This window comes from Spermophilus citellus (genome assembly GCF_964194105.1).
Source record: "Spermophilus citellus genome assembly, chromosome: 2".
NCBI lineage: Eukaryota > Metazoa > Chordata > Mammalia > Rodentia > Sciuridae > Spermophilus > Spermophilus citellus.
In genome coordinates this window covers 194,833,975-194,854,545 of record NC_138183.1, presented here as the reverse complement: position 1 = coordinate 194,854,545, position 20,571 = coordinate 194,833,975, and the positions used below count along the sequence as shown (strand labels likewise).

Genomic DNA, 20,571 nt, shown 5'->3' with positions numbered 1-20,571 from the left:
TCTGTGAGTTCAATAATCTAGCTCCCTTCACCCCTGCCCCAGCTCTACTGCTCTGGTCCCTAGTGGCCAGCAGGGGTCACCAGCTGTCTGGTCTCTGAGGAGTCCTTTCACCAGCCTCCCCCCAGAGACTGACAGCTGAAAAAACCAATGATGTCCCAGTGGCCACCATTACTAAGTACTTAACGTGTCAGCCTCCAGTGTACTTCCTGTAATTTCATTTGTTCCTCTCAACCAACTTGTGATATGGTTATCACCTATTTTACAGATGAGAAAAGATGAGGCTCAGAGGTTGAGTCAAGATCACACTTGCACACACCTGCATTGTGACTGCATTCATCATACAAATGTCAGACTTTAGGCTCCCTGGGCAGTGATGCACCGTGCCCCCCACCCCCTTCAGCCACCACAACTGCCACCACTACCAGAGTGGGGGTGATTCCAGCTTTGTGTCTAGCTGGGCTCCCTCCTTTCATCCTCTCTCTTCAATTCTGACCCTTAAAGCCAGGAGGGTTAGTGTCCTTCAAAGTGAGGGGCAGGCAGGAACACAGGGGAGAAGGAAACTTGCCGTTCAGATTAAGTGCCTCACTGGAAGGCACAGCTCAGCAGATCACAGACTGCTCAGACAGCCCAGGAGATGATGGGACTCGCTCTCTGGGACGGCAGTCTCCCTGACGCCAGCTTCCCTGAAGGCCTTCCTTCCACTTATGGGGGTAAGCCTGATCACACACTGTGGGATGGTGTGGTCTCATGGAGTACATGTCCACCTTAAATTTCTGTGCTTCCTGGAGGAGCAGATCTGAAAGGAGAGACAGGCTGGAGGGAGAGGCCACAGATGCCCAGGGCAGGTGCTCAAAGGGGCTAACGATAAAAACCTGTCTAGGCCTTTCAGAAGTCAGTGCTCAAGTTTTTTTTTTTTTTTTTTTTTAAATATTTTCTTAGTTGTCAATGGACTTTATTTGTGGTGCTCAGAATCGAACCCATTGCCTCACACATGCTAGGCAAGTGCTCTACCACTGAGTCACAACCCCAGCCCTTTTCTTTTTATTGGTAGCGCTGGGATGGAACCTAGAGCCTCATGCAGGCCAGGCAAGTACTCTATCACTGAGCCACACCCCCAACCCTAGTGCTTGGGTTTCTAGTACTCAGGCATTTGGGTGCTGTCTGCCTGAGTTTAGGTCCTTAGTCAAACTGGAACCACCTGTACACTTGCCATATACATGAACTGATGCCCAAGGGAGGGCAGGAGCTTGTTCTGGGTCACACAGCAGAACTGAGGCAAATCACAGTGGCTTCCAGGCTCTATATTGCCATCTGTGAAACTTCCTGTCCCAAGGCTCTCCCCACCCCATCAGCCAGGTGACATAGCTCTTCTGTAGGCCTAAGTGCCTCCAACTGCCCTGCCTACTCTGAGGCCTTAAATGACAGATGCCCTTGTTCTGGTACCTACTACCCCTTGGTCATCTCCTAGCCCTGGCTCCTCTGTTTTCTTGAGACTCCCCCACCTTATGTGAGCCTGTTTGTGACAGGGGCTGAACTCCTGTGCCCAGAACATAGCCTGGTACAGTAGTTTGCTGAATGGACAGAGTAACAGAGCTGGTTTCTGAAGGAATCTTGACACAAGGTATGGACCCACTTGTGAGAATGTGTGAATATTTCCATCTTCAGACACACGACCTCTGGTTTTAGGCTTTCTCTGAAATAATATCTTCAGCTCATCTGTACATTATCTTATTTGATCCTTTTGGACTTTAGGAAGTTTGCATTACCTTCTCACTCCTACCTTCAAAGATGAGGAAAATGAGGGCTAGAAAGGTGAAGGGCTGAGCCTCAGCCCCTCAGGGCAAATCTGAAATAGCTCAGGGCTTGCACATAGTCTGTTCCCCCCATTTCTTCCTGCCCCTCCCAGCAGCCAGCTGTGGCAAATGTTTGGTACAGTGTGGAAGGGGTGTGGACCCTACTCATGGGTTCATTTCTGCAATTCTTCAGGATAAAACACTTCAGGAAGATATTCCCAGATCAGAGTTCTCAGAAATAGACATGGCAGAAGGACTACGTGTGGTTTTTTTTTTGGCCACTGGGACCAAGGGAAAATAGTCCAGGAACAAGATGCTCTTTGGCATTCATATGGTTCTTGGCAGATCAGGCAGGAACAAAAGCAAACACAGGAAGAACCTAGGTGGAAACTCAATTGGTTGTGTCAAGTGGTGGGGTTTCAGGACAAACTTTAACTCTCTTCCTTTTAATCTAAAATTTCTATTATTTGGTTATATTTCTGTCAGGAAAAACTTTACAATGAACAAAACAAATGCAAAGGTTTCAGAGCTGCCAGATTTTGTCATAAAGCTACTTTAAGAGGGCTGGGCAGTAACTGGAACCAAAACCAAAAACTGTGGCTGGGTTCCCTCGGCAGGGACTAGTACAGCCTGGGATGTCATTACAACCTGGAGCACGACAGTTTGTCCCAGTGGATGAGTCCAATTGCTGGAATTTTCTTTTCAATTTCTTGTTATTCTAAGAAGTCTTCAGCCATGGCTGGACAGTGTTGGTGGTGGAGTGGTGAGCATGCTTGCCTTCCAAGAAGCCTATCTACATGGTCTGTTCTCAGCTACGGTGACCTGCTGTGTGATATTCTTACTTGTATCTTAGAATAACTGAACTGATCCAGAGTAAGAGTTGGATAAACTCTTGGAAATCACCTCATTCCATTCCTTTTAAAGTTGGGGTTGCAGCAGCTTGGAGGGAGGATCACTCATTTAACAGTGTCAGGGCTGAAGCCAGATGACATCACATGGATTCTGTGTGGCTCCTGGACGTGGGCTGGGTGGTGGGGTCAGAGAGGAAGTGCTGCAGATCATATGCTAGGAGTCTGGCTTGACTGCATCAAGCTTGTTCCTAAGATGAAGGAGGCCAACGGTTAGCTGTGACACTGGGATGGGGCAATTAGCTGAACTTTGCCCCTGGTCACAGACTAAGCCTCCAGTGCTAACAGCCGTCTCAAATGTGAGCAACCTGCACTGCAGGGAAAGCAGAAGATGGAAATATTCTGTGTCCCAGATTTATGGCTGGACACCTCACACATATCCCTTCACACAGGCCTCTTGAGGGACCTGTGTGTTCCTGTACAGCAGGAGACTATCGAGGATCTCAGTTATGAAGGTGAGGACCCAGGAGGTAGGAGAAATGATGTGAGGAGTTTGTGGAGACCACCCTGTGCTGCATACTTGATATATCCTTCTTGGGACCAATAAAATGTCCTTATACACTCAGTTCATTACTTCTTAGGATGTAGCTATGGGAAAGGGGAGAAGCATCCAGAATGACCACATCCAGGAAGCCAACGGTTACATCCTCCAGGCTCCCTCCTTAGCTCACCAGCATGCTGCTGCCCTTTCTTTCCAGCATGTCTCATAATATTGTCCTCATTGTATGTAGCCATCTTCTTTCCCCACTGGGAAAGAACCTCGAAAGCAAAGACCATTACTTATTTCTTTCCATCTTTAGGACCCAGGATATCATACCTGGCACAAAAGTGGTCTCAGGGTCTGTGTCCCACAGTGTATTTACTTGCTCTCTGAATTTGTTAAGTGCCGTAAAGGAGGGCCCAAGAGTATCTTTGTAAGAAACATGGTATTTTTGGAAAAGCCTGTTGAACCAAACCTTTTTAAAAGGAAACTTGGAAAACTTAATTCCATTTTTTATTATTCAATATTTTATACATAATAAATACAAATTTTTTACAGCCACTGTAAAGAAAGCGCATCTGCACAGAGACTCTTTCTGAGCCCTGCCCTGTGCATGGTGATGCTGGGTTACATGTCCTGGAGGGAGGGATTATTTTTTTAAAAAGGAGGCATATTTTTACAACTTTGTTTTTAAAAATAAAATTAGCAGCTCTTCCAAGAAACATTTTAAGATCTAACAAAAGACTTCAACAACTTTCTGAAGTTGTGAAAAATCCAAATTCAAGGATAATTTGGCTAGCTAAAGAAAGAGTAGAAGACTGGGTGGCAAGTTGAACTGCTCTATTTAATAAGCACTTTTTAGATTTGTAACATTTCAGCAAATTGTAAAATATTTAAAAAACCACCCTTTTAATTGCTCTTTTAAACTTAAGAATAAGTTTGATAAACATAAAAAGACCTCAAATAGATCAACAGCTTACAAAATGCAAAAAACCAAAACCATAGAGAACAGTCAAGGGTATCGTTACTGAAGTGATCAAATGAATAACTGAAAACTTCTTCGGTTCTGACCCTACATTTTGTCAAAAATCCCACGGGGGTGTTTGGTGAACATTTCAAGTTTCTAAAGATTCTTAAGAGGGATGGGATTTTCAAAGCATAATACAACTTTTGGATTAAATTCTAAAAAATCTGATTTCTTAGCAAAAACAGAAAAGCAACAGGCAAGCCTCCCTTAGTCCCTAGGTAATGCACTCCCTACCTTCCATGGGTGGAAAGCCAGAGCCCCACGCTGTTCCCAGTGCTGCAGACTGCTGAGCACCCCTCCCACCCCCAGCTCTCCTTGGACTCGAAGAAGGCTCCTCTTCCTCATCAGTCTGCACTTGTGTGGGATGTGCAGTCAGAGTCTTTTCTTGCTCAGGAAGCTAGTTTCCTCCACAGGCCCACAGGTTCTTCCTTCCTAGGAAGCATCAGGGAGGACCTGGAGGCTGTATTTTTCATGAGTGACAGCTTGTCTATACCAACAGCGACCAGGCTGTCTGGGTCAGTGCACTAGCCTGCGAACAAAATAGTGCTAGGGACCTCCCCGATAGAGAAGCTCAACAAGCAGGCATGTGTCCTTAATTTATCAGACACTCAGGTTCTAAAGATATTGGTCAGAAGAGTATATGCTGTAAAAACTGAGTTGAAAAATGTCCAAAGACAAAAAGAACATTAAACCGGCTCATTTCAGAACTGGAAGCTCCATCTCTGCTGTGGCCGTAGCCTCCTTTCTATTAGTCTATGTGATGGGCAAGATGTGGCTACTAGTTTAGCCCCCTCCAGGTTAGCCCCACTAATACTAAATGAATGGCATAAATATTAATACAAAGGACACTGTTATTATTTTAAATCTGTTAGTTGTGGAAGAGATGTGCGTTAATGCAACTGGCGCTAATGCAACGGGCAGTCCACTTTTTCCTGGTATGGTTTCACTCTTCATCTGGGGACGAACTTCGGGGAGGAGCCAGCCTCTCCTGAATCCCTCCTTCTGTTTCCTTTTGGAGCCAACAGAATCTGATTAATACTTAATCAGATGAGCAAAAGCCACTTGAAGAATGATGAGATCTTTGCCACATCCTTGTGGCCACAGTAATATACTGTACGAGCACACACATGATCAGAATTCTGTGACTATTCCCTGGAATGAGGCCTGGACTGGAATCTCCTATAAAAATGGACCACTGTTAGGCATGAGGGCTGCTCTCCTCTGCTTCTAGGGCCCACTAGGATTTGTGCTATGGTAGGAGAGATGACATAGAAAATGACAACAAAAAAAAGGCACAAAATATTCAAAACATGGGAGGAGTTCACCAGGCCACCCAGTCACAGAGAATCTGCCTTGGTTTTGCTCTGTTCAAGAGTCACCATCATGCAAAGGTGCCTAAACAACAGGATGGGCCAAACTCCAAGCCTGGCCTTGATTGTAGCGGTAACAAAGGGCAAGCCCATAGTCACACCAGTGTGATCTCCACATCCTCCATCTTCTCTGCTGGCCTTCGGTGGTTCTGTGTGGGTGGAGGGGGAGCCGCTCGGACCTGAGTAAGGAACAAAGTCTTGGTTTGTAAGTCAGCTTCCAGACTCAGGCTGGAGCATCTGCAAAGTCCAACCAGTCCTCTATCCAAGGACATGGGCACGTACTTTCAGTGTAAATTTCCCACCCCGAGAAGCAGGTACTGTTCTGGATGAAATGTCAAGCCTACAAATGAGACTGCTGCCTGGGCTAAAAGCCCTGGGCATAACAGTTACTGAAGCCCTAAAATCCTTCTCCAAAGCTAAAGCCTGGAAGTGAAGGCAAGAGCGCAATACTTAGGGAAATAAGACATCTCAGCATGTCTTGGGAGTCAGTTCTAAGAGAGAAGGCTGGAGAGGCAGGCTGGGGCAAGAAATGAAGGGCCTTGTTGAGACATGTTATAAGAAATCTGGGCTTGGGCTGGGATTGTAGCTCAGCGTAGAGCGCTCGCCTAGCATGGGTGGGACCCGGGTTTGATCCTCAGCACCACATAAAAATGAAGGCATTGTATTGTGTCCATCTACACCTAAAAAATAAATATTAAAAAAACCCCTATATTAAAAAAAAAAAGAAATCTGGGCTTTATTCTGTAGGCAGGGGAGTCTTTGGTGGATTGTAAGGCATATCAGATCCATGAAAAGATGTCTCAGATAATAGTTTGGAGAAGAGACTGGAAGTGGGCAACAGGACAAGTGAGCTGACAACATAGGAGACTTTTCAGTCATCAGAATGAAAGCTGATGTGAACTGAACTAGATACCAGGAATGGTGGAAGCAGAACAGTGAAGAGTTTTGAGACCTGTATCCAAGGTAAACCTGGCAAGACCTGGTGATGACTGGCAGGTAGGCCGGGAAGGTCTGAGGGATGCCGCCAGAGCACTGGTAGGATAGAGGATCCATTCACCAAGACAGGCAAAATGGAAGAAGGAGCATGTCTTGGAGGGAAGGTAATTCACTAATTTTTGCTGAGTTTTGGGCATTGGTCTCAGACATATAAGTTGAGATTACCACAAGTCTGAAGCTCACTGAGAGACATGATTCTGGGATTTGGTTCTCACAGTCATGGGAATAGATAACTTGGGGAGAATATGTTGAATGACTTCAAGAGAAGCAGTCTAGGGACAGGACCATGAAAAGTATCAGCAGAGATGGAGAGAGGAGGAGAAACCTGCTAAGGTCAATGAAAAGGAAGAGCTGGAGGTATAGAGCCAGCCAGCAAAGTGTGGTGGACAAGAAAATTATCCCCGATTTCTCCATTTCTACTCTTACCCACCAGCCCATGTTACTAATGCCTCTTGCTTGGACAACTGCTCCATCCTCCTAATGGCTCCTGTATCAGTTCTGCCACCTTTTATTGGTCTCCACTTGGTAGCCATAAATATGTGTTTAAAATACAAAACTAATCACAACACTGCCCTGCTTAATACCTCAACAATGGCTTCCAATCACATTTAGAATCAAGACCCAAGTCCCTGCCAGGTGTGGTGGCCCAGCCTGTAATCCCAATTACCCAGGAGGTTGAGGCATGAGTGTCACAAGTTTGAGGCCAGCCTGAGCAATTTAGTAAGACTCTGTCTGAAAAAATAAATAAATAAAAAGGGCTGGGGCTATAACTCAGTGGTATAGTACCCCTGGATTTATTCCCCAGTATAAAAAAAAAAAAAACTTATTAAGACCCAAGTCATTAATAAGGAACTCAAAGCACATCTGCTTAATGAATCAACCTAGTGGTTCAAGGAATGGTGATAAAGGGTCAAGGAAAACAGAATTGCAAAGGGTCCACTGGATTACCAGTATGAAAGCCATGACCCTGAAGAGGAGTGGTAGTGGAACTAAGATGGCAGTAAAGTGAAGGGTGAGCATAGGTAACTATTTGTCAGAATATATCCCTGAGAACAGGAGTTCTTTGAGGTCATTTAGTGTATTTCAATGCTCCTCAAAGAGGCAAATACAGGCCTGGAAAATAGATTCTTAATAAACACTTGCTAAAACAATTGTTTCAATATGTTACAATTATACTACTTCAATGTTCCTAGAGCTTGAAATACAATTGAAATACACCTGCACAGTGGTTATCTTGTGATCTTACCATGTCAGCGAGAAGTGTTCCAGTATAAACTAAATGATCCAAGATGAATTGACTTTAGAGCTGTAGAGGCCGTTCGAGGTGGGAAACAGTAGATCGAGGTGGGAAACAGTAGATACTTTTCTGGCACATAACCCACTTAGCCTTTTTAATCACCCTTTTTTAAAATTTATTTTTTAGTTATAGGTGGACACAATATTTTATTTTTATGTGGTGCTGAGGATTGAATCCAGTGACTCATGCATGCTAGGTGAGCGTTCTACCTCTGAGCCACAACCCCAGCCCCTCAATCACTCTTTTTACCTTCCCAAATTCATTTCATCCTTGTTTGGCAACACACAGGGGCTGATTTGGATTTGGAAGAACTATGCATTCTATAACCCTGCCAGCTAGGAGACTTACAGGCCGGAGTTTGCCATATGAGGTCTCAGGAGTATGCCTTGATGCCTGTGAGAATCCTGGTGACTCAGCATGGAGGCTGTTTTCTAAGGGAGAGAATTAAAAAGCTCAATTTATGTGGTGTTGTGCAATAAAATGCACTCAGACCCTGCCCAGAAGGACCCTTACCATTTGTTGAAGGAGACCGGGGGAAGAGCTGAGCACTCCTCTTATCCGGGCTGGGGTAAGGACTGCTGGGAGGCTGGTCATACAGTGGTAGTGGAGGCAGGGAGGTTTGCGGCTTGGGGGAAGGAGAGATCTGCATCGAAGAAGGCAAGGTTACCAGGTGCTCTTGGCCTCAGGAAAGAGAGCTGGCTGCTTCTCTGCTGCTCAACACACATTCCTTTTCTCTGGGACTAAATTATGACTGTTAAAGCTTGTCAGCCTTTTGCTTGTCAGCAAATGGACCTAAAATAACTACCCCAAACTGTTTCATGATGCATTTAACAGTTTCCTATCATAGATCTCATTATATTACTGATTTTAGTTTATCTTCAAACAGTTACCAAGTCAAACCATTCTCTAAGCTTTTCTTTTTTAATTGAAAATATGATAAATTAGTCAATTCAACAAAGCTAAGGAAGAACAAAAAAGGGGCAAATTGTACTGTTTTTACATATGAAGATACAATAATTGGCTGAGCTTCTTGTACGTGAGGCTAAGGTATTATCACGCAAACAAGATTGGCAAACACTTTCTTTATTCTTCTACCTGCCAGGCTGCTGTAACAGATCCCCAGAGAAAAACTGAACTGACTAAATTAGGACTTCCTGTAAATGCAAGTTTCCTACTGATGAGCAAAACCTTACAGCCCCTTTATTGTGGGACAGGGGCTCTGGCAGGCCCTAGGCTATGCGGTAGGGCTCTGAGTGTGATGGAACGAAGAGCCACCTTAGAGTTGTACCACATAAACTAACCATGGACATAACACATTCTCTCTCTGATTTGTTTTTTCTCTCTCCACCAAACCAACCTTTGATATGCTATATACAATTTACTATTTTGGTTAATGGATTTACAGAATGCAGAAGAATGAAGGCATAATAGGGTCATATCCCACAAGGGTCTGACCGTCAAGTCTCTGGTTTCTGAAATTTAGCTATATAGACATCTGGCAATTGAGGACTGGAACACGGAGGGTGAGGCAGAGAGACTACAACCCACTTTTGCCTGGTTCAAGAGACCCTAGGGAGTTATTTTCTTTAATCATGTTTTAAAGCAGCTGTTCTTTTCAGCAGTGCTGGGGATCAAACCTTGAACGTACTAGGTAAACATTCCACCACTGAGCCACACCTCCATCCCTTTAAACATTTTAAAATTCAGCTCTTCCCACTCTGGTACCTGAATCTCTTTCATCCATGGAGTATCACCATTTTCTGAGGCTGAAAGTTCTTCCACTAGCACCGATGGGAACACTCCAATCCGCCCATTGAATTCCCCTTCCCAGAAGCCATCGTCATCTTGGTTCTCTTTGTTCAAGATACGAATGATTGCTCCCTCAGGAAAAGATAGCTCATCATCTGTCTGGCCCTCATAATCATAAAGTGCTTTCACAAAACAGACTAGAAAGCAAGAGAGAGAGAGACAAATCTGGTTAAGAACAAAGACAGTCAAGGCTGCTTTTGCAACCACCCCTATGCTCACATGACAACTCAGAGAGCACCACTCAAAGTTGTAATTTTTTTACTCACTGTGATCAAAACAGGGAAACAAAAGACAGGAAGAAAGTGCTTTTTAACCTACTGAAGGCTTACTCCTAGGGTAATACAGTTTAGGTCAAATGTGACCAAATAAAGAGTGCCTTGTTTCAGTCTTTACCACTGGCATCTCCGTTGAGGCTGCCTGAAACGAGTTCTGCTTCCGTGGAATTGCTGGATGTGTGTGACCGACTGTCCAAAGCGGCCAAGGACTGCAGCATGCTCAGTAGGCTGTTCGAGGTGGGAAACTGTAGGTACTTTTCTGGCACATAACCCACTTGGCCAACTTTATTTCGAGCCTGGGTAAAAGACATGGTTACAAAACAGGTTTGCACACACAAAGGTTTGGACCGGACATAATAAGAACCAAAACAAACTCCTAAAAATGTCACAAGAGGGGCGATATGAGCAAAGGAATATACCTTTACCCAGTCTTCCATATCTCCATCTTCAATCACTTCTAACACCTCATGTTCCTCAATGGTCAACTCATCTGGTTGAGAAGCCTGCAATGGAGGATGGTCATGGACAAAATTAAAAAGGTTAGATAAAGAGCAGATGTGAGCTGGTCAGAACAAAAACTGGGGATCAAAATATTGAAATGATTTTGAGAAACATAAAAATTTTAATGCTGTAAAACTATCATAATGAGGTGAAGTTTTACTCTAAAAAAATGAAACAAAATAAAACTGCAACTAAAACTGGATCCTCAGGAGGCAATCAGGTCAGTGATCAGCACTGTGCTGGAAGTGAAGGATGTGGGTTCCAGCTTCAGCTCAGGTACCTAGTGGTAAGTTACTCAGCCTCCATTTCTTCAAAATGACAGTCCTGCCATTCTCTCGAGGATGGGGGAGTTAATGTAGGATGAATAAGCACAGAACCATGATGACTTGGGAAGCACAGGCAGAGGAGAAGGCACTGAAACGGAAGTGCTACCAAAGGCTACCATGCAGGTGCATGGAAAATGTAAAGGGCTATGTACATGGATTGGATGGAGGTTAAGCAATGCCGAGGGTTGATCTGGAATTGCTGTAAAATAGTGGCCCAAAGAGGAAAATTGTGGGACAGGCCATGATTGAGATCAGGCAAAATTTGGATTATGCTCCAATATTAGTATGGAGACTGGGTTGATCCTTGGAGGTTCTACACAATCTGATGGCTTTATTGTCCCTGATAGCACCAGTCACCAGATTTTCCCTTAGAACCACAAAACCTGAGAGGAGACTCTCAGAGGCTCCACAGAGGGGTTGGAGAGTCTGTTTGGCTTTGCTTCCTAAAGAGCCTTGTATGTCATATTAACAGGTGGGCTTGTGAGTATCTTCTGGCTCTCTAGTAAAAGCCTTAAAAGCTTCCCCCAAGTCCCAAGATCAGTTAAAATTGTCAACTGAGACCATATAGTTTTTCAAATCTCACAATTTCAAAGTGTAAAATATCTCCAAGTTACACAAGCAAAAATTGGGCAAGAAAGTCAGTCAGTTTCTAAGATTCACTTCACATTTCACAAGCTTTAAACATTTCATCAAAACCCAGATTCTGATGCTACCATAGCTCCTTAAGACAAAAACAGTTTTGAAAATGGATGATAAATCAGAGAATACTATAAGACTAGATTTTCTCCCCTCAGCATTAGGGTTTAAACCCAAAACCTCACACATGCTAGGCAAATACTCTACCACTGAGCTATATCCCCAGCCACTCCAAGACCAGATTTTAAGTAAATTACCTCTTATGTCAATATATGAAACCCACTTATTTACTTTTTTTTTAAGTGTAAAAGAGGATTTATTTAATTGAAAAGAAAAGAGACAGAACTCCCGCAGGATGAGAGGGGACCTGATAGAAATTGTCTCATTTACTCTTTTTAAAAATTTGTTCTTTATAGTTATACACGGCAGTAGAGTCAATTTTGGCCTCAATTATTCTTTTTTGAGGACAATAATTTAGTTCTTTATTATTTATTGGGTTGTGGACGTGCAGCATTCTTTGTAAAAAAGAAAAATCAGGCTTAATGCATCTCAAAATTGGAATTAAATGAGTTAAGTCTATATGATAAAGATTCTCTATTAAAAAAGAAGATGTTTTATAACATTTAGTCTGAAGAGTGATAGGTAAATTATTACTGTTCTTGAAATAAAAAAAGCCAAATAGCTTGGAGGATATTTTTTATATGATATTTTTTATATAATTAATTCAGCATATACAAAAACAGCATCCTACAAAAGACAGCATACGAGAAGGCCATGTGACACTGCCAAGATCATTAGTCAACAGGAGGTAAATATGGGCAATTTCAGGATTTAAGCATTGGATAAATTGTTGAATGAGATAATTAGTGTTGGTCCACATTTACTCTTGATAGCTTTTTCAATGGAATTTCTTTGCTACTCTGAAACCACACTGTGTCCTGAATATACCAGTAAAAGGTACTTCTGTAGTAAAGCCGTTTTCCTAAATTACATGCCAAGACTTAAAAAGTCTCAACACAACCAGACTAGTCTCTACCCTGTGTGAGAGCAAAGAGGATATGTTGCTGTCCTTGTGCAACAGCCATTGAGGCCCAGTGCAGCAGGAGTCTTCTAGCAGAAGCAGACACTAGCATGACCGTGCCAATGCCACACACCAATGACAACTGTTGCACAAGGTTGTCCTCTACATGGCAATCAAGACCTAGAGTCTGGTCCCCGTGAGCCTCGGGATACCCTGGACCAGCACACTCTTCCCTGTGGTCTAGGTGCACCATGTCTCTCTTGCTTCTATGCTTATACCCGGCTGCTCCTTTTGTCTGGCCTGCTCTGTTCCAGCTTTCCTGTCTGATGAATGGATTAGATTATTATAGGTATAAAAGTCTAGTTTCAGTCTTGTTTCTATGGGCAAGAGACCATCTGAGTCTCAGTTTTCTTTCTTTCTTTTTTTTCTACCAGAACATAAGTGCCATAAAGACAGATTTTTGTCTGTTTTGATCAGTGCTACATCACAGAGCCTAGAAAGTGCAAAGTATTTGTATACAGAGATGCTCAAGTAATTGTTTGTTGAATAAATGGTGTTTTCTGATAATATCTTCTTTGTAGGGTTATTGAAGAGATTGAAATGAACAAAGAAGCAGTAGCTTCTCATGACTTGTGGCCCAGCTCTCTTTCTCAGACCACTGGCAATGAGCCAGTTGCTTCTTCCTTTCATTAAGACTCCATGAGTCCATCTCACACTGACTACCATGGTGCTCTAGCTCGCTGCTAGTCCTTATGAGTTCCCTATTAGAATGACTTAAGGCGGGGACTGTATTTCTCACTTATTCCAACTACGGGCAGCAAGTGGTCCCTATTAAATATATGCAAGGTCTCACAATGTCTCCTTAAGTCCTAATATGTTTCAGTCTGTTACAGAACTCCATAGCAAACTGTGAGGTATTATAAAGTAGAAGATAATGAAAGAACACTTTTGTGTTGTTGCAGTACTGGGGATCAAACCTAGGGCCTCACACATTGCTAGGTAGGCACTCTACCACTGAACTATATCCCAAACCCTGAAAGAATATTTTGTATCTAAAACATTTTCTATATTGTGGCTCATTTCCTTAGGGTGGATATTAATAAGGTTAAAAGTTATGAATACTTTTAAAGCTTTTGAATCTGAATATTAAATATAGCTTTTCTGTGTTCTCACCAGGTTCATTTAGTCCTTTTTTATTGGTGTAGGCCACAGAAATCATGATTAGGCTCAAAGTCAGTCTCTTTCTCTTTTTTCCATTCATTGCAATGGAGTTTTGCTATGAGGATGGCCTTGAACACCTCGGTTTCAAGCCATCTTCCTCCTGCTTCAGCCATTCCAAGTAGTTGGGACTATGGGCCTGGGCCACTGTGCCCAGCTGATCTCTCTCTATTCTAATTTATCCTCCTGAGTGTCTACACAAAGTCCAGAGTTATCTCCTTAAAGTCCAGAATAAAAACCAAACTCCTGAGCCTAGTATACAAGGCCCTTTATTATCTGACAGCAAATGCCTTCAGATCTTCTGTTATTCCCCACCTCTCAGTGCTCCTACACATCCAAAAGTAAACTGTTCTCAACACCCTATCCTCTCATCCCAGTTTCCATATCTGCTTTTCCCTTTGCTTAGAAGGATCCTTCCTTTCCCTATCCTCTCTCTCTACCTAGAAAAGTCTAGATTATGATTTCATTTAAATGCCATCTTGTCTGTAAAATTTATTTAACTACTCCATAGTCTGTCTATTCCTGGAAGGCAGAGATAGTGTCATATTAATTCTTATATCACAAAAGTTATCACATATTGTGCACTCAGTTTTAGCTCAGTGATTAACTGACTAAATAGATTGTTTTGTTTTTTTTTTGTATTGAGGATTGAACCCAGGGGTGTTTAACTACTGAGCCACATCCCCAGCCCCTTTTTATATTTTGTTTAGAGATAGGGTCTCACTGAGTTGCTTAGGGCCTCGCTAATTACTGAGGATGGCTTTGAACTCATGATCCTCCTGCCTCAGTCTCCTGAATTGCTGGGATTACAGGCATGCACCACTGCACTCAGCCCTAAATAGATTCTGATAGTCTGGTTTCACAGAGACGTATCTGGGATAGATCAATGGAGGTACTGTGATAGATCAATGGATGAATGTGAGCTGTTTTTTTTTTTAATATTTATTTTTTAATTGTAGTTGGACACGATACCTTTATTTTATTGTTATCCCTTAGCATTAACCTTTTCCCCTTGCTTTCTCTATCAGTATAGGGGCCAGAGAAGGATTCATTTGCTCATGCCTTCCTTACGTCATTCATTTATTAATTTCACAATTATTAATCCAAGACCCACTGTGTGCCAGGCATTTTCCCAGGAGCTCATGACACAGAAAAGGTACAGACACAAAGTTTATACTTTCATAAGCCTTTAATGGGGAACCAGGCAAAGAAATATGAAGACAAGTAAGACTTAATCTGGCTGGCACTAAGAGCTATACAGTCATGTACCACATAATGACATTTTGGTCAACACTGGATCACACATATATGGTGGTCCCATAAAATTATAATGGAGATGAAAAATTAAAAAATAGCATTGTAGCCATCATGATGTCATAATATAACATATATTCATATGTCTATGGCATCACTAGTGTAAACAAATCCACCATATTATGTATAGTATATAATATTTGATAATGATAATAAACAACTAGGTATTAGTTTATATTTAATATACTTTTTTTTAAAAGAGAGAGGGAGAGAGAGAAAGAGAGAGAGAGAATTTTAATATTTATTTTTTAGTTATCGGCGGACACAACATCTTTGTTTGTATGTGGTGCTGAGAATCGAACCCGGGCCGCACGCATGCCAGGCGAGCGCGCTACCGCTTGAGCCATATCCCCAGCCCCTTTAATATACTTTTTAATCATTATTTTGGTGTGTAATCCTCTACTTACTAAAAGAAAAAGTTTACTGTAAAACAATTTATGCTGGCCAACAGTAGCCTTGTACATGTCATGTTTATTGCATCTCTGGATTGCATGAGTTTATCTTGTGCTTAATTTAATCTCATGTTGTTTTGTTTGTCATGGTCTGATGAACAGAAATAATATATCTCTACCACACAGGCTAGGTGTCTATTAGGCTATACCATCTAGATTTGTATAAGCTCACTCTACAATGTTTGAATGACGATAAAATCACCAAATGCTGCATTTCTCAGAACATATTTCCGTAGTTGAGTGACAGATGATGAACATCAGTATGATGAACAAAACAGTGTTATGGGATAGAGTAGTAAAGAGCTATGTGTTTAGGTGGCTGAGGTGACCTTTGGAGGTTATTTGAGTTGAACTACAATGAAGATAAGGGCAGTCAACAGAGATATGGGGAGACACAGTTCTAATCAGAGGGAACAACAAGTGCAAAGATGTGTACTCAGGAAGGAACCTGGTACTTTTGAAGCCAGAAAGGCAGCCAGAGTGACCAATGTACTGAGTGTGTGAAGTGGAGGAATGGCCTGACATAAAGCTGGGGAGAATGCCTGGAGTTCGATCAGGCTAGACATTACAGATCCCAGTGAAGAGTTCGGGCTGGGAAGGGTTTTTTAGGAAAAGGAATGGAATTAACATTTAAAGCTTAAAAAGGGTTTTTTTTTTTTTTTTTTTTTTTTTTAAGAAAAGGGAATGGAATTAACTCCTTTATGTGTCAAAGATAATTCTAGCTGGAAAATGGATTGTTGGAAAGCTAGTGTCAAAGAAGCCTAATTATGAGGGTTCATCCCCATCTTATAACAATGAAAGCAACGGCCTAGACAAAGATGAGAGCAGTAAATATGGTGAAAAGTGGATATTCAGGATATGTTTTGGAAGCGGGCACAACAGGACTGGCTGACAGACTGGATGTGGGAGTGAGGGAAAGAAAGGAACTGGAAAATTGAAACACCATTTACTTTGTGTTGAATATAAAGTAATTGGAAAAGCAGGAAAGGATGAGAGAGAGTAAGAACTCTTATACCAAACCAAGTTTGGAAATTCTGGCATCTGTTAATCCAGATTTCCTGCTCAATATGGACAAGAGGGAATTATATTAGGATGAGTAAAGGCAAAGTATTAAAAACTGCTTTGTGAAACAATTTTCTTTTGATATGAATTTTGAGGTTCATTCTAATGGAGGGGTTATGCCAAGCAGGCAATAAAGAGTAAGGGTAAGAGCTGTATTTACTGAATATACTGTATTTACTGAACTAGGTACTATGCCAAGTGCTTTGCTATAAAGGTAATCTCTCATTTAATCTTCACATTTATTTTACAATATTATCCCCATCATGTAGATAAGGAAACTGAGGCTCATAGAAATTAAGAGGCTGACTAGTGTAAGCTCATATAGTTCATAAGCAGTGAGACAGGATTTAACTCAATCTAATATCAGAGCTTAAACTCTTCATCATTACGTTTCGTTGCTTTAGATATTAACTGAATACTAACATTATGCTAGGCGTCCTGTGAGAAGCTGGGTAGACACAGTCACATGTATCTTTAGGTTTGTCACAATTTAATATCAGCAATATCTTAATACAAACCTTGTAGGAATAAACAACTTTGCAGGTGAGTGGATAATTTCTTAAGGTACCAGAAGGACTGGAACTGCTGTCATCAAAAACATCCATATTGTCTTCAAACTCTTCTCCTTCTTCTCTTTCATTATCTGCATTTAGCTAGAAAAAAATTAAAAACCATTAGCTAGTTTGCTTGCTTCAAGAAAATGTCTGGAAACAGGAAAAGCACCTAAAATTGAACTGTTTCAAAATGTTAATTTACTTATTCGATTATATAGGTCTGTTCATGCATGCATGTTATAAGATGGAGATCATTTTTACAATCAAAAGTAAAATATGTTTCAAATAGAGAAGAAATATTTATTAGTATCTTTCACTTTTTATTGTTAAATACTGACTGACAACAGGCAACAAAAGAATAAAATAGCTTTGCATGGTGGTGCATGCCTGTAATCCCAGTGGTCTGGGAGGCTGAGGAAGGAGGATCCTGAATTCAAAGCCAGCCTCAGCAACTTACTGAGGTTCTAGTGAGACTCTGTCTCAGAATAAAAAAATAAAAAAGGATGGGGATGTGGCTCAGTGGATAAGCACCCCTGGGTTTAATCACTGGTACCCAAAAAAATTTTTAAAAAGCTAAAATAAAATAAATTGGACCATCGAAATTAAAAATTGTTATGCATCAATGGACAATAAAATGACAGGATCCCACAGAATGAGAGAAAGTATTTGCAAATCATATATCTGATGTGGGATTAATATCCAGAATATATAAAGAACGCTTAAAACTCAACAATAAAAAACAACCCAATTAAAAAATAGGCAGCCAGGTGCAGGGTGCACACCTGAAATCCCAGTGGCTTGGGAGGCTGAGGCAGAAGGATTGTGGGTTCAAAGCTAGCCTCATCAATAGCAAGGGTGGTAAGCAACTTAGTGAGACCCTGTCTCTAAATAAAATACAAGGCTGGGGATGTGGCTCAGTGGTCAAGTGCCCCTAAGTTAAATCCCCAGGATCCTCCCAACCCTGCAACAACAAAACAACAACAACAAAAAAAGGGCAAAGAACCTGAATGGATATTTCTCTAAAGAAGATATATAAATGGACAAGAAGCACATGAAAAGATCCCAACATCTTTAATCATTGGGAAAGTACAAATCAAAAAACCATGATATACCATTTTATACTCATTAGGATGGCTATTTTCAAAAAGCTATTTTCATTAAGTGTTGATGAGGATGTGGAAAACTGGATCGTTGTGTACACTGTTAATGTTACTGTATATAGTACAGCTGGTGTGGAAAAACAGTAGTATGGTGTTTACTTAATAAATTAAACATAGAGTTACATATAATCCAACAATTCCATTTCTGGGTAGAAACCCCAAAGAATTAAAAGCATGGACTAGAATAGAAAATTGTAAACCAATGTTCACAGTAGTAGTATTTACAACAGCCAAAAGGTGGAAGCAACCCATGTGTCCAGTAACAGATGAAAAGACAAATAAAATCGGTACATACATACAATGGAATATTACTCAGTCTTAAAAAGGAAGGAAATTCCAACAATGTTACCACAAGAATAAACTTAGAGGACAGTATGCTAAGTGAAATAAGCCAGTCACAAAAAATAAACCCCATAATTCCACTTATATGAGATATCTAGAGGAGTCAAAATCATAGAGACAAAAAGTAGAAAGGTGATTGTCAGGAACTGCGGTGAGTAATGGGAAGTCATTTCTGCAAGATGAGATGGATACTGAGGACAGTGCCACAACACTGTGAAGTTTACTTAATGTCATAGAACTATATGCTAAATAATAAACAGGTATAACTAAATGATAAACAGGTATATTGACACAAAAGGAAAAGTCCCCTGTGCAGTGTTACACAGGAAAATATATATTTTTCTAATCTGAGTTTCAAGGTATATTACCCACCATAGCTAAAAGGCATATTAATTAAAGTAGTATTGGATGTTCAAAATGTATTTATCTACAGCACCATTTGTGCTATATTAAATATAAATAATATTTACACAAGCATAGTTGTCAGTCAAGGGAGTGCAGGACAAAGAAAACTGAGGGATGGACTGGGGTTGTGGCTCAGTGGCACATACAAGGCACTGGGTTCAATCCTCAGCACCACATAAAATAAATAAATAAAATAAAGGTAATGTGTCCACCTACAACTGAAGGACGGAGGAGGGGGGGAGGGGGAGGGGAGGGGGGGAGGGGAGGAGGAGGATCACTAATACTTTTAAACTGACTCCTCTTAAAAAATTCTAAGAATTCCTAAATTTTAAGAATACCTAAAAAATTCTAGAGACCCGCAGGGAATTCTAGAAGAATAAACGACATTTTTCCTGCCACATTTACTGCCACCACTTCAAACGTCCTGACATAGTTTCATTTATAATTATTACTGAAAATTCTCCACAGGTCAGTGAGGTAATCTTGTGCCTGATCTTATAGTTATTCATTTGTAATCCCTCAGGCCAGTGGCAAAATAAGTTTAGATCTTGACTTCTCAAATCTCAGACTTCAGATTCTATTGTTTTTTCCAACAGGGAATGGTGTCATACAAAAAATAAGGATGATGTTCTAGAAATTTCCATAACACTAACTTAAAAAAAATATTTCAACTACTATAAGACATTCCCTTCACACTCTAAGAAAGGTTATAAACATTTAAAAAATGTGGGTATTACATAAAATAAAAAAATGCTCATACATTTATAAAAATGAAGGTAGAACAAATTTCTAAAAAATATATATAAAATGTTAATATTGTACTGTGCTATGGCACTTGGAATCAATTCAAAACATTTTAACTTGGCAACAATGGTTGACACTAAACATTCTTTTCCCTGCTCTATTTTGAGTTCATTTTTTGGTTCTTATGGAAGGGAATGAAAGGCTGCAGTGACAGCAACACATGCTTCTGCACTGCTCCAGCACCTTCCGAAATCATATTATCTCAGAATAATTTCTTCCTTTTCCCCTCTTCTACCCTCACAAAAATATTTAGAAATTTTTTTTCTAAATATTTTTGTAGTTGTAGATGGACACAATACCTTTATTTTATTTGTTTATTGTATGTGGTGCCAGGGATCAAACCCAGTGCCTCACACATGCTAGGCAAGTATTCTACCACTGAGCCACAGCCCTGGCTCCAACCCCTCACCTTCCCACCCCGGCCCCGTGGTGGAGGAGATGGAAGTCAGGGTCTCCTACATGCTACCTCTGAGCTACACATCAGCCCCCTCCTCTACCCTCTTGACTCAGCATTTCTAAAATTACATTCTTCTTCTATTATCTAAAGAACTGCACTCAATTCTTTTTCTTCAGGTCACTTGACAGAACTTCAATCAAAATGATTTTTTTCTAGCTGTAATAGTATTTTTCCTTCCTTAGATGTTGTAAAATGCTTACTGTTATTGCCAGAACAGATAAGAAGAATCTTTTTGAGTTGGTTTTAGTAGCGGTCTTCTTGTACTCAGCAAAATAACCTCAGATGGGCACCATGGGCTTTGCAGTACTCTCTAGGAAGCAGTGGGCTCTGAGTCTGTTGGACTTGAGTGTGAGAGCTGACCAT

General features: G+C 41.1%; 1 protein-coding gene across 2 annotated transcripts in view; it reads right to left on the bottom strand.

Moving 5' to 3' along the window:
- Positions 1 to 3,493: 3,493 nt before the first annotated feature.
- FCHSD2 (FCH and double SH3 domains 2) overlaps positions 3,494 to 20,571 on the bottom strand; it is a 272,647-nt gene continuing 255,569 nt past the window's right edge. Inside the window, exons 14-20 of one of the 2 annotated variants that reach the window (XM_081282330.1) lie at positions 17,005 to 17,139; positions 10,376 to 10,459; positions 10,075 to 10,252; positions 9,598 to 9,818; positions 8,386 to 8,515; positions 8,221 to 8,303; positions 3,494 to 5,758 (exon numbers count right to left, since the gene is read on the bottom strand). In XM_081282330.1, coding sequence (XP_081138456.1) covers positions 5,675 to 5,758; positions 8,221 to 8,303; positions 8,386 to 8,515; positions 9,598 to 9,818; positions 10,075 to 10,252; positions 10,376 to 10,459; positions 17,005 to 17,139 — 915 coding nt within the window. In that variant the 3' untranslated portion in view covers positions 3,494 to 5,674. The remainder of the gene's footprint in view (positions 5,759 to 8,220; positions 8,304 to 8,385; positions 8,516 to 9,597; positions 9,819 to 10,074; positions 10,253 to 10,375; positions 10,460 to 17,004; positions 17,140 to 20,571) is intronic. The other variant, XM_081282331.1, reaches the window with a different exon arrangement.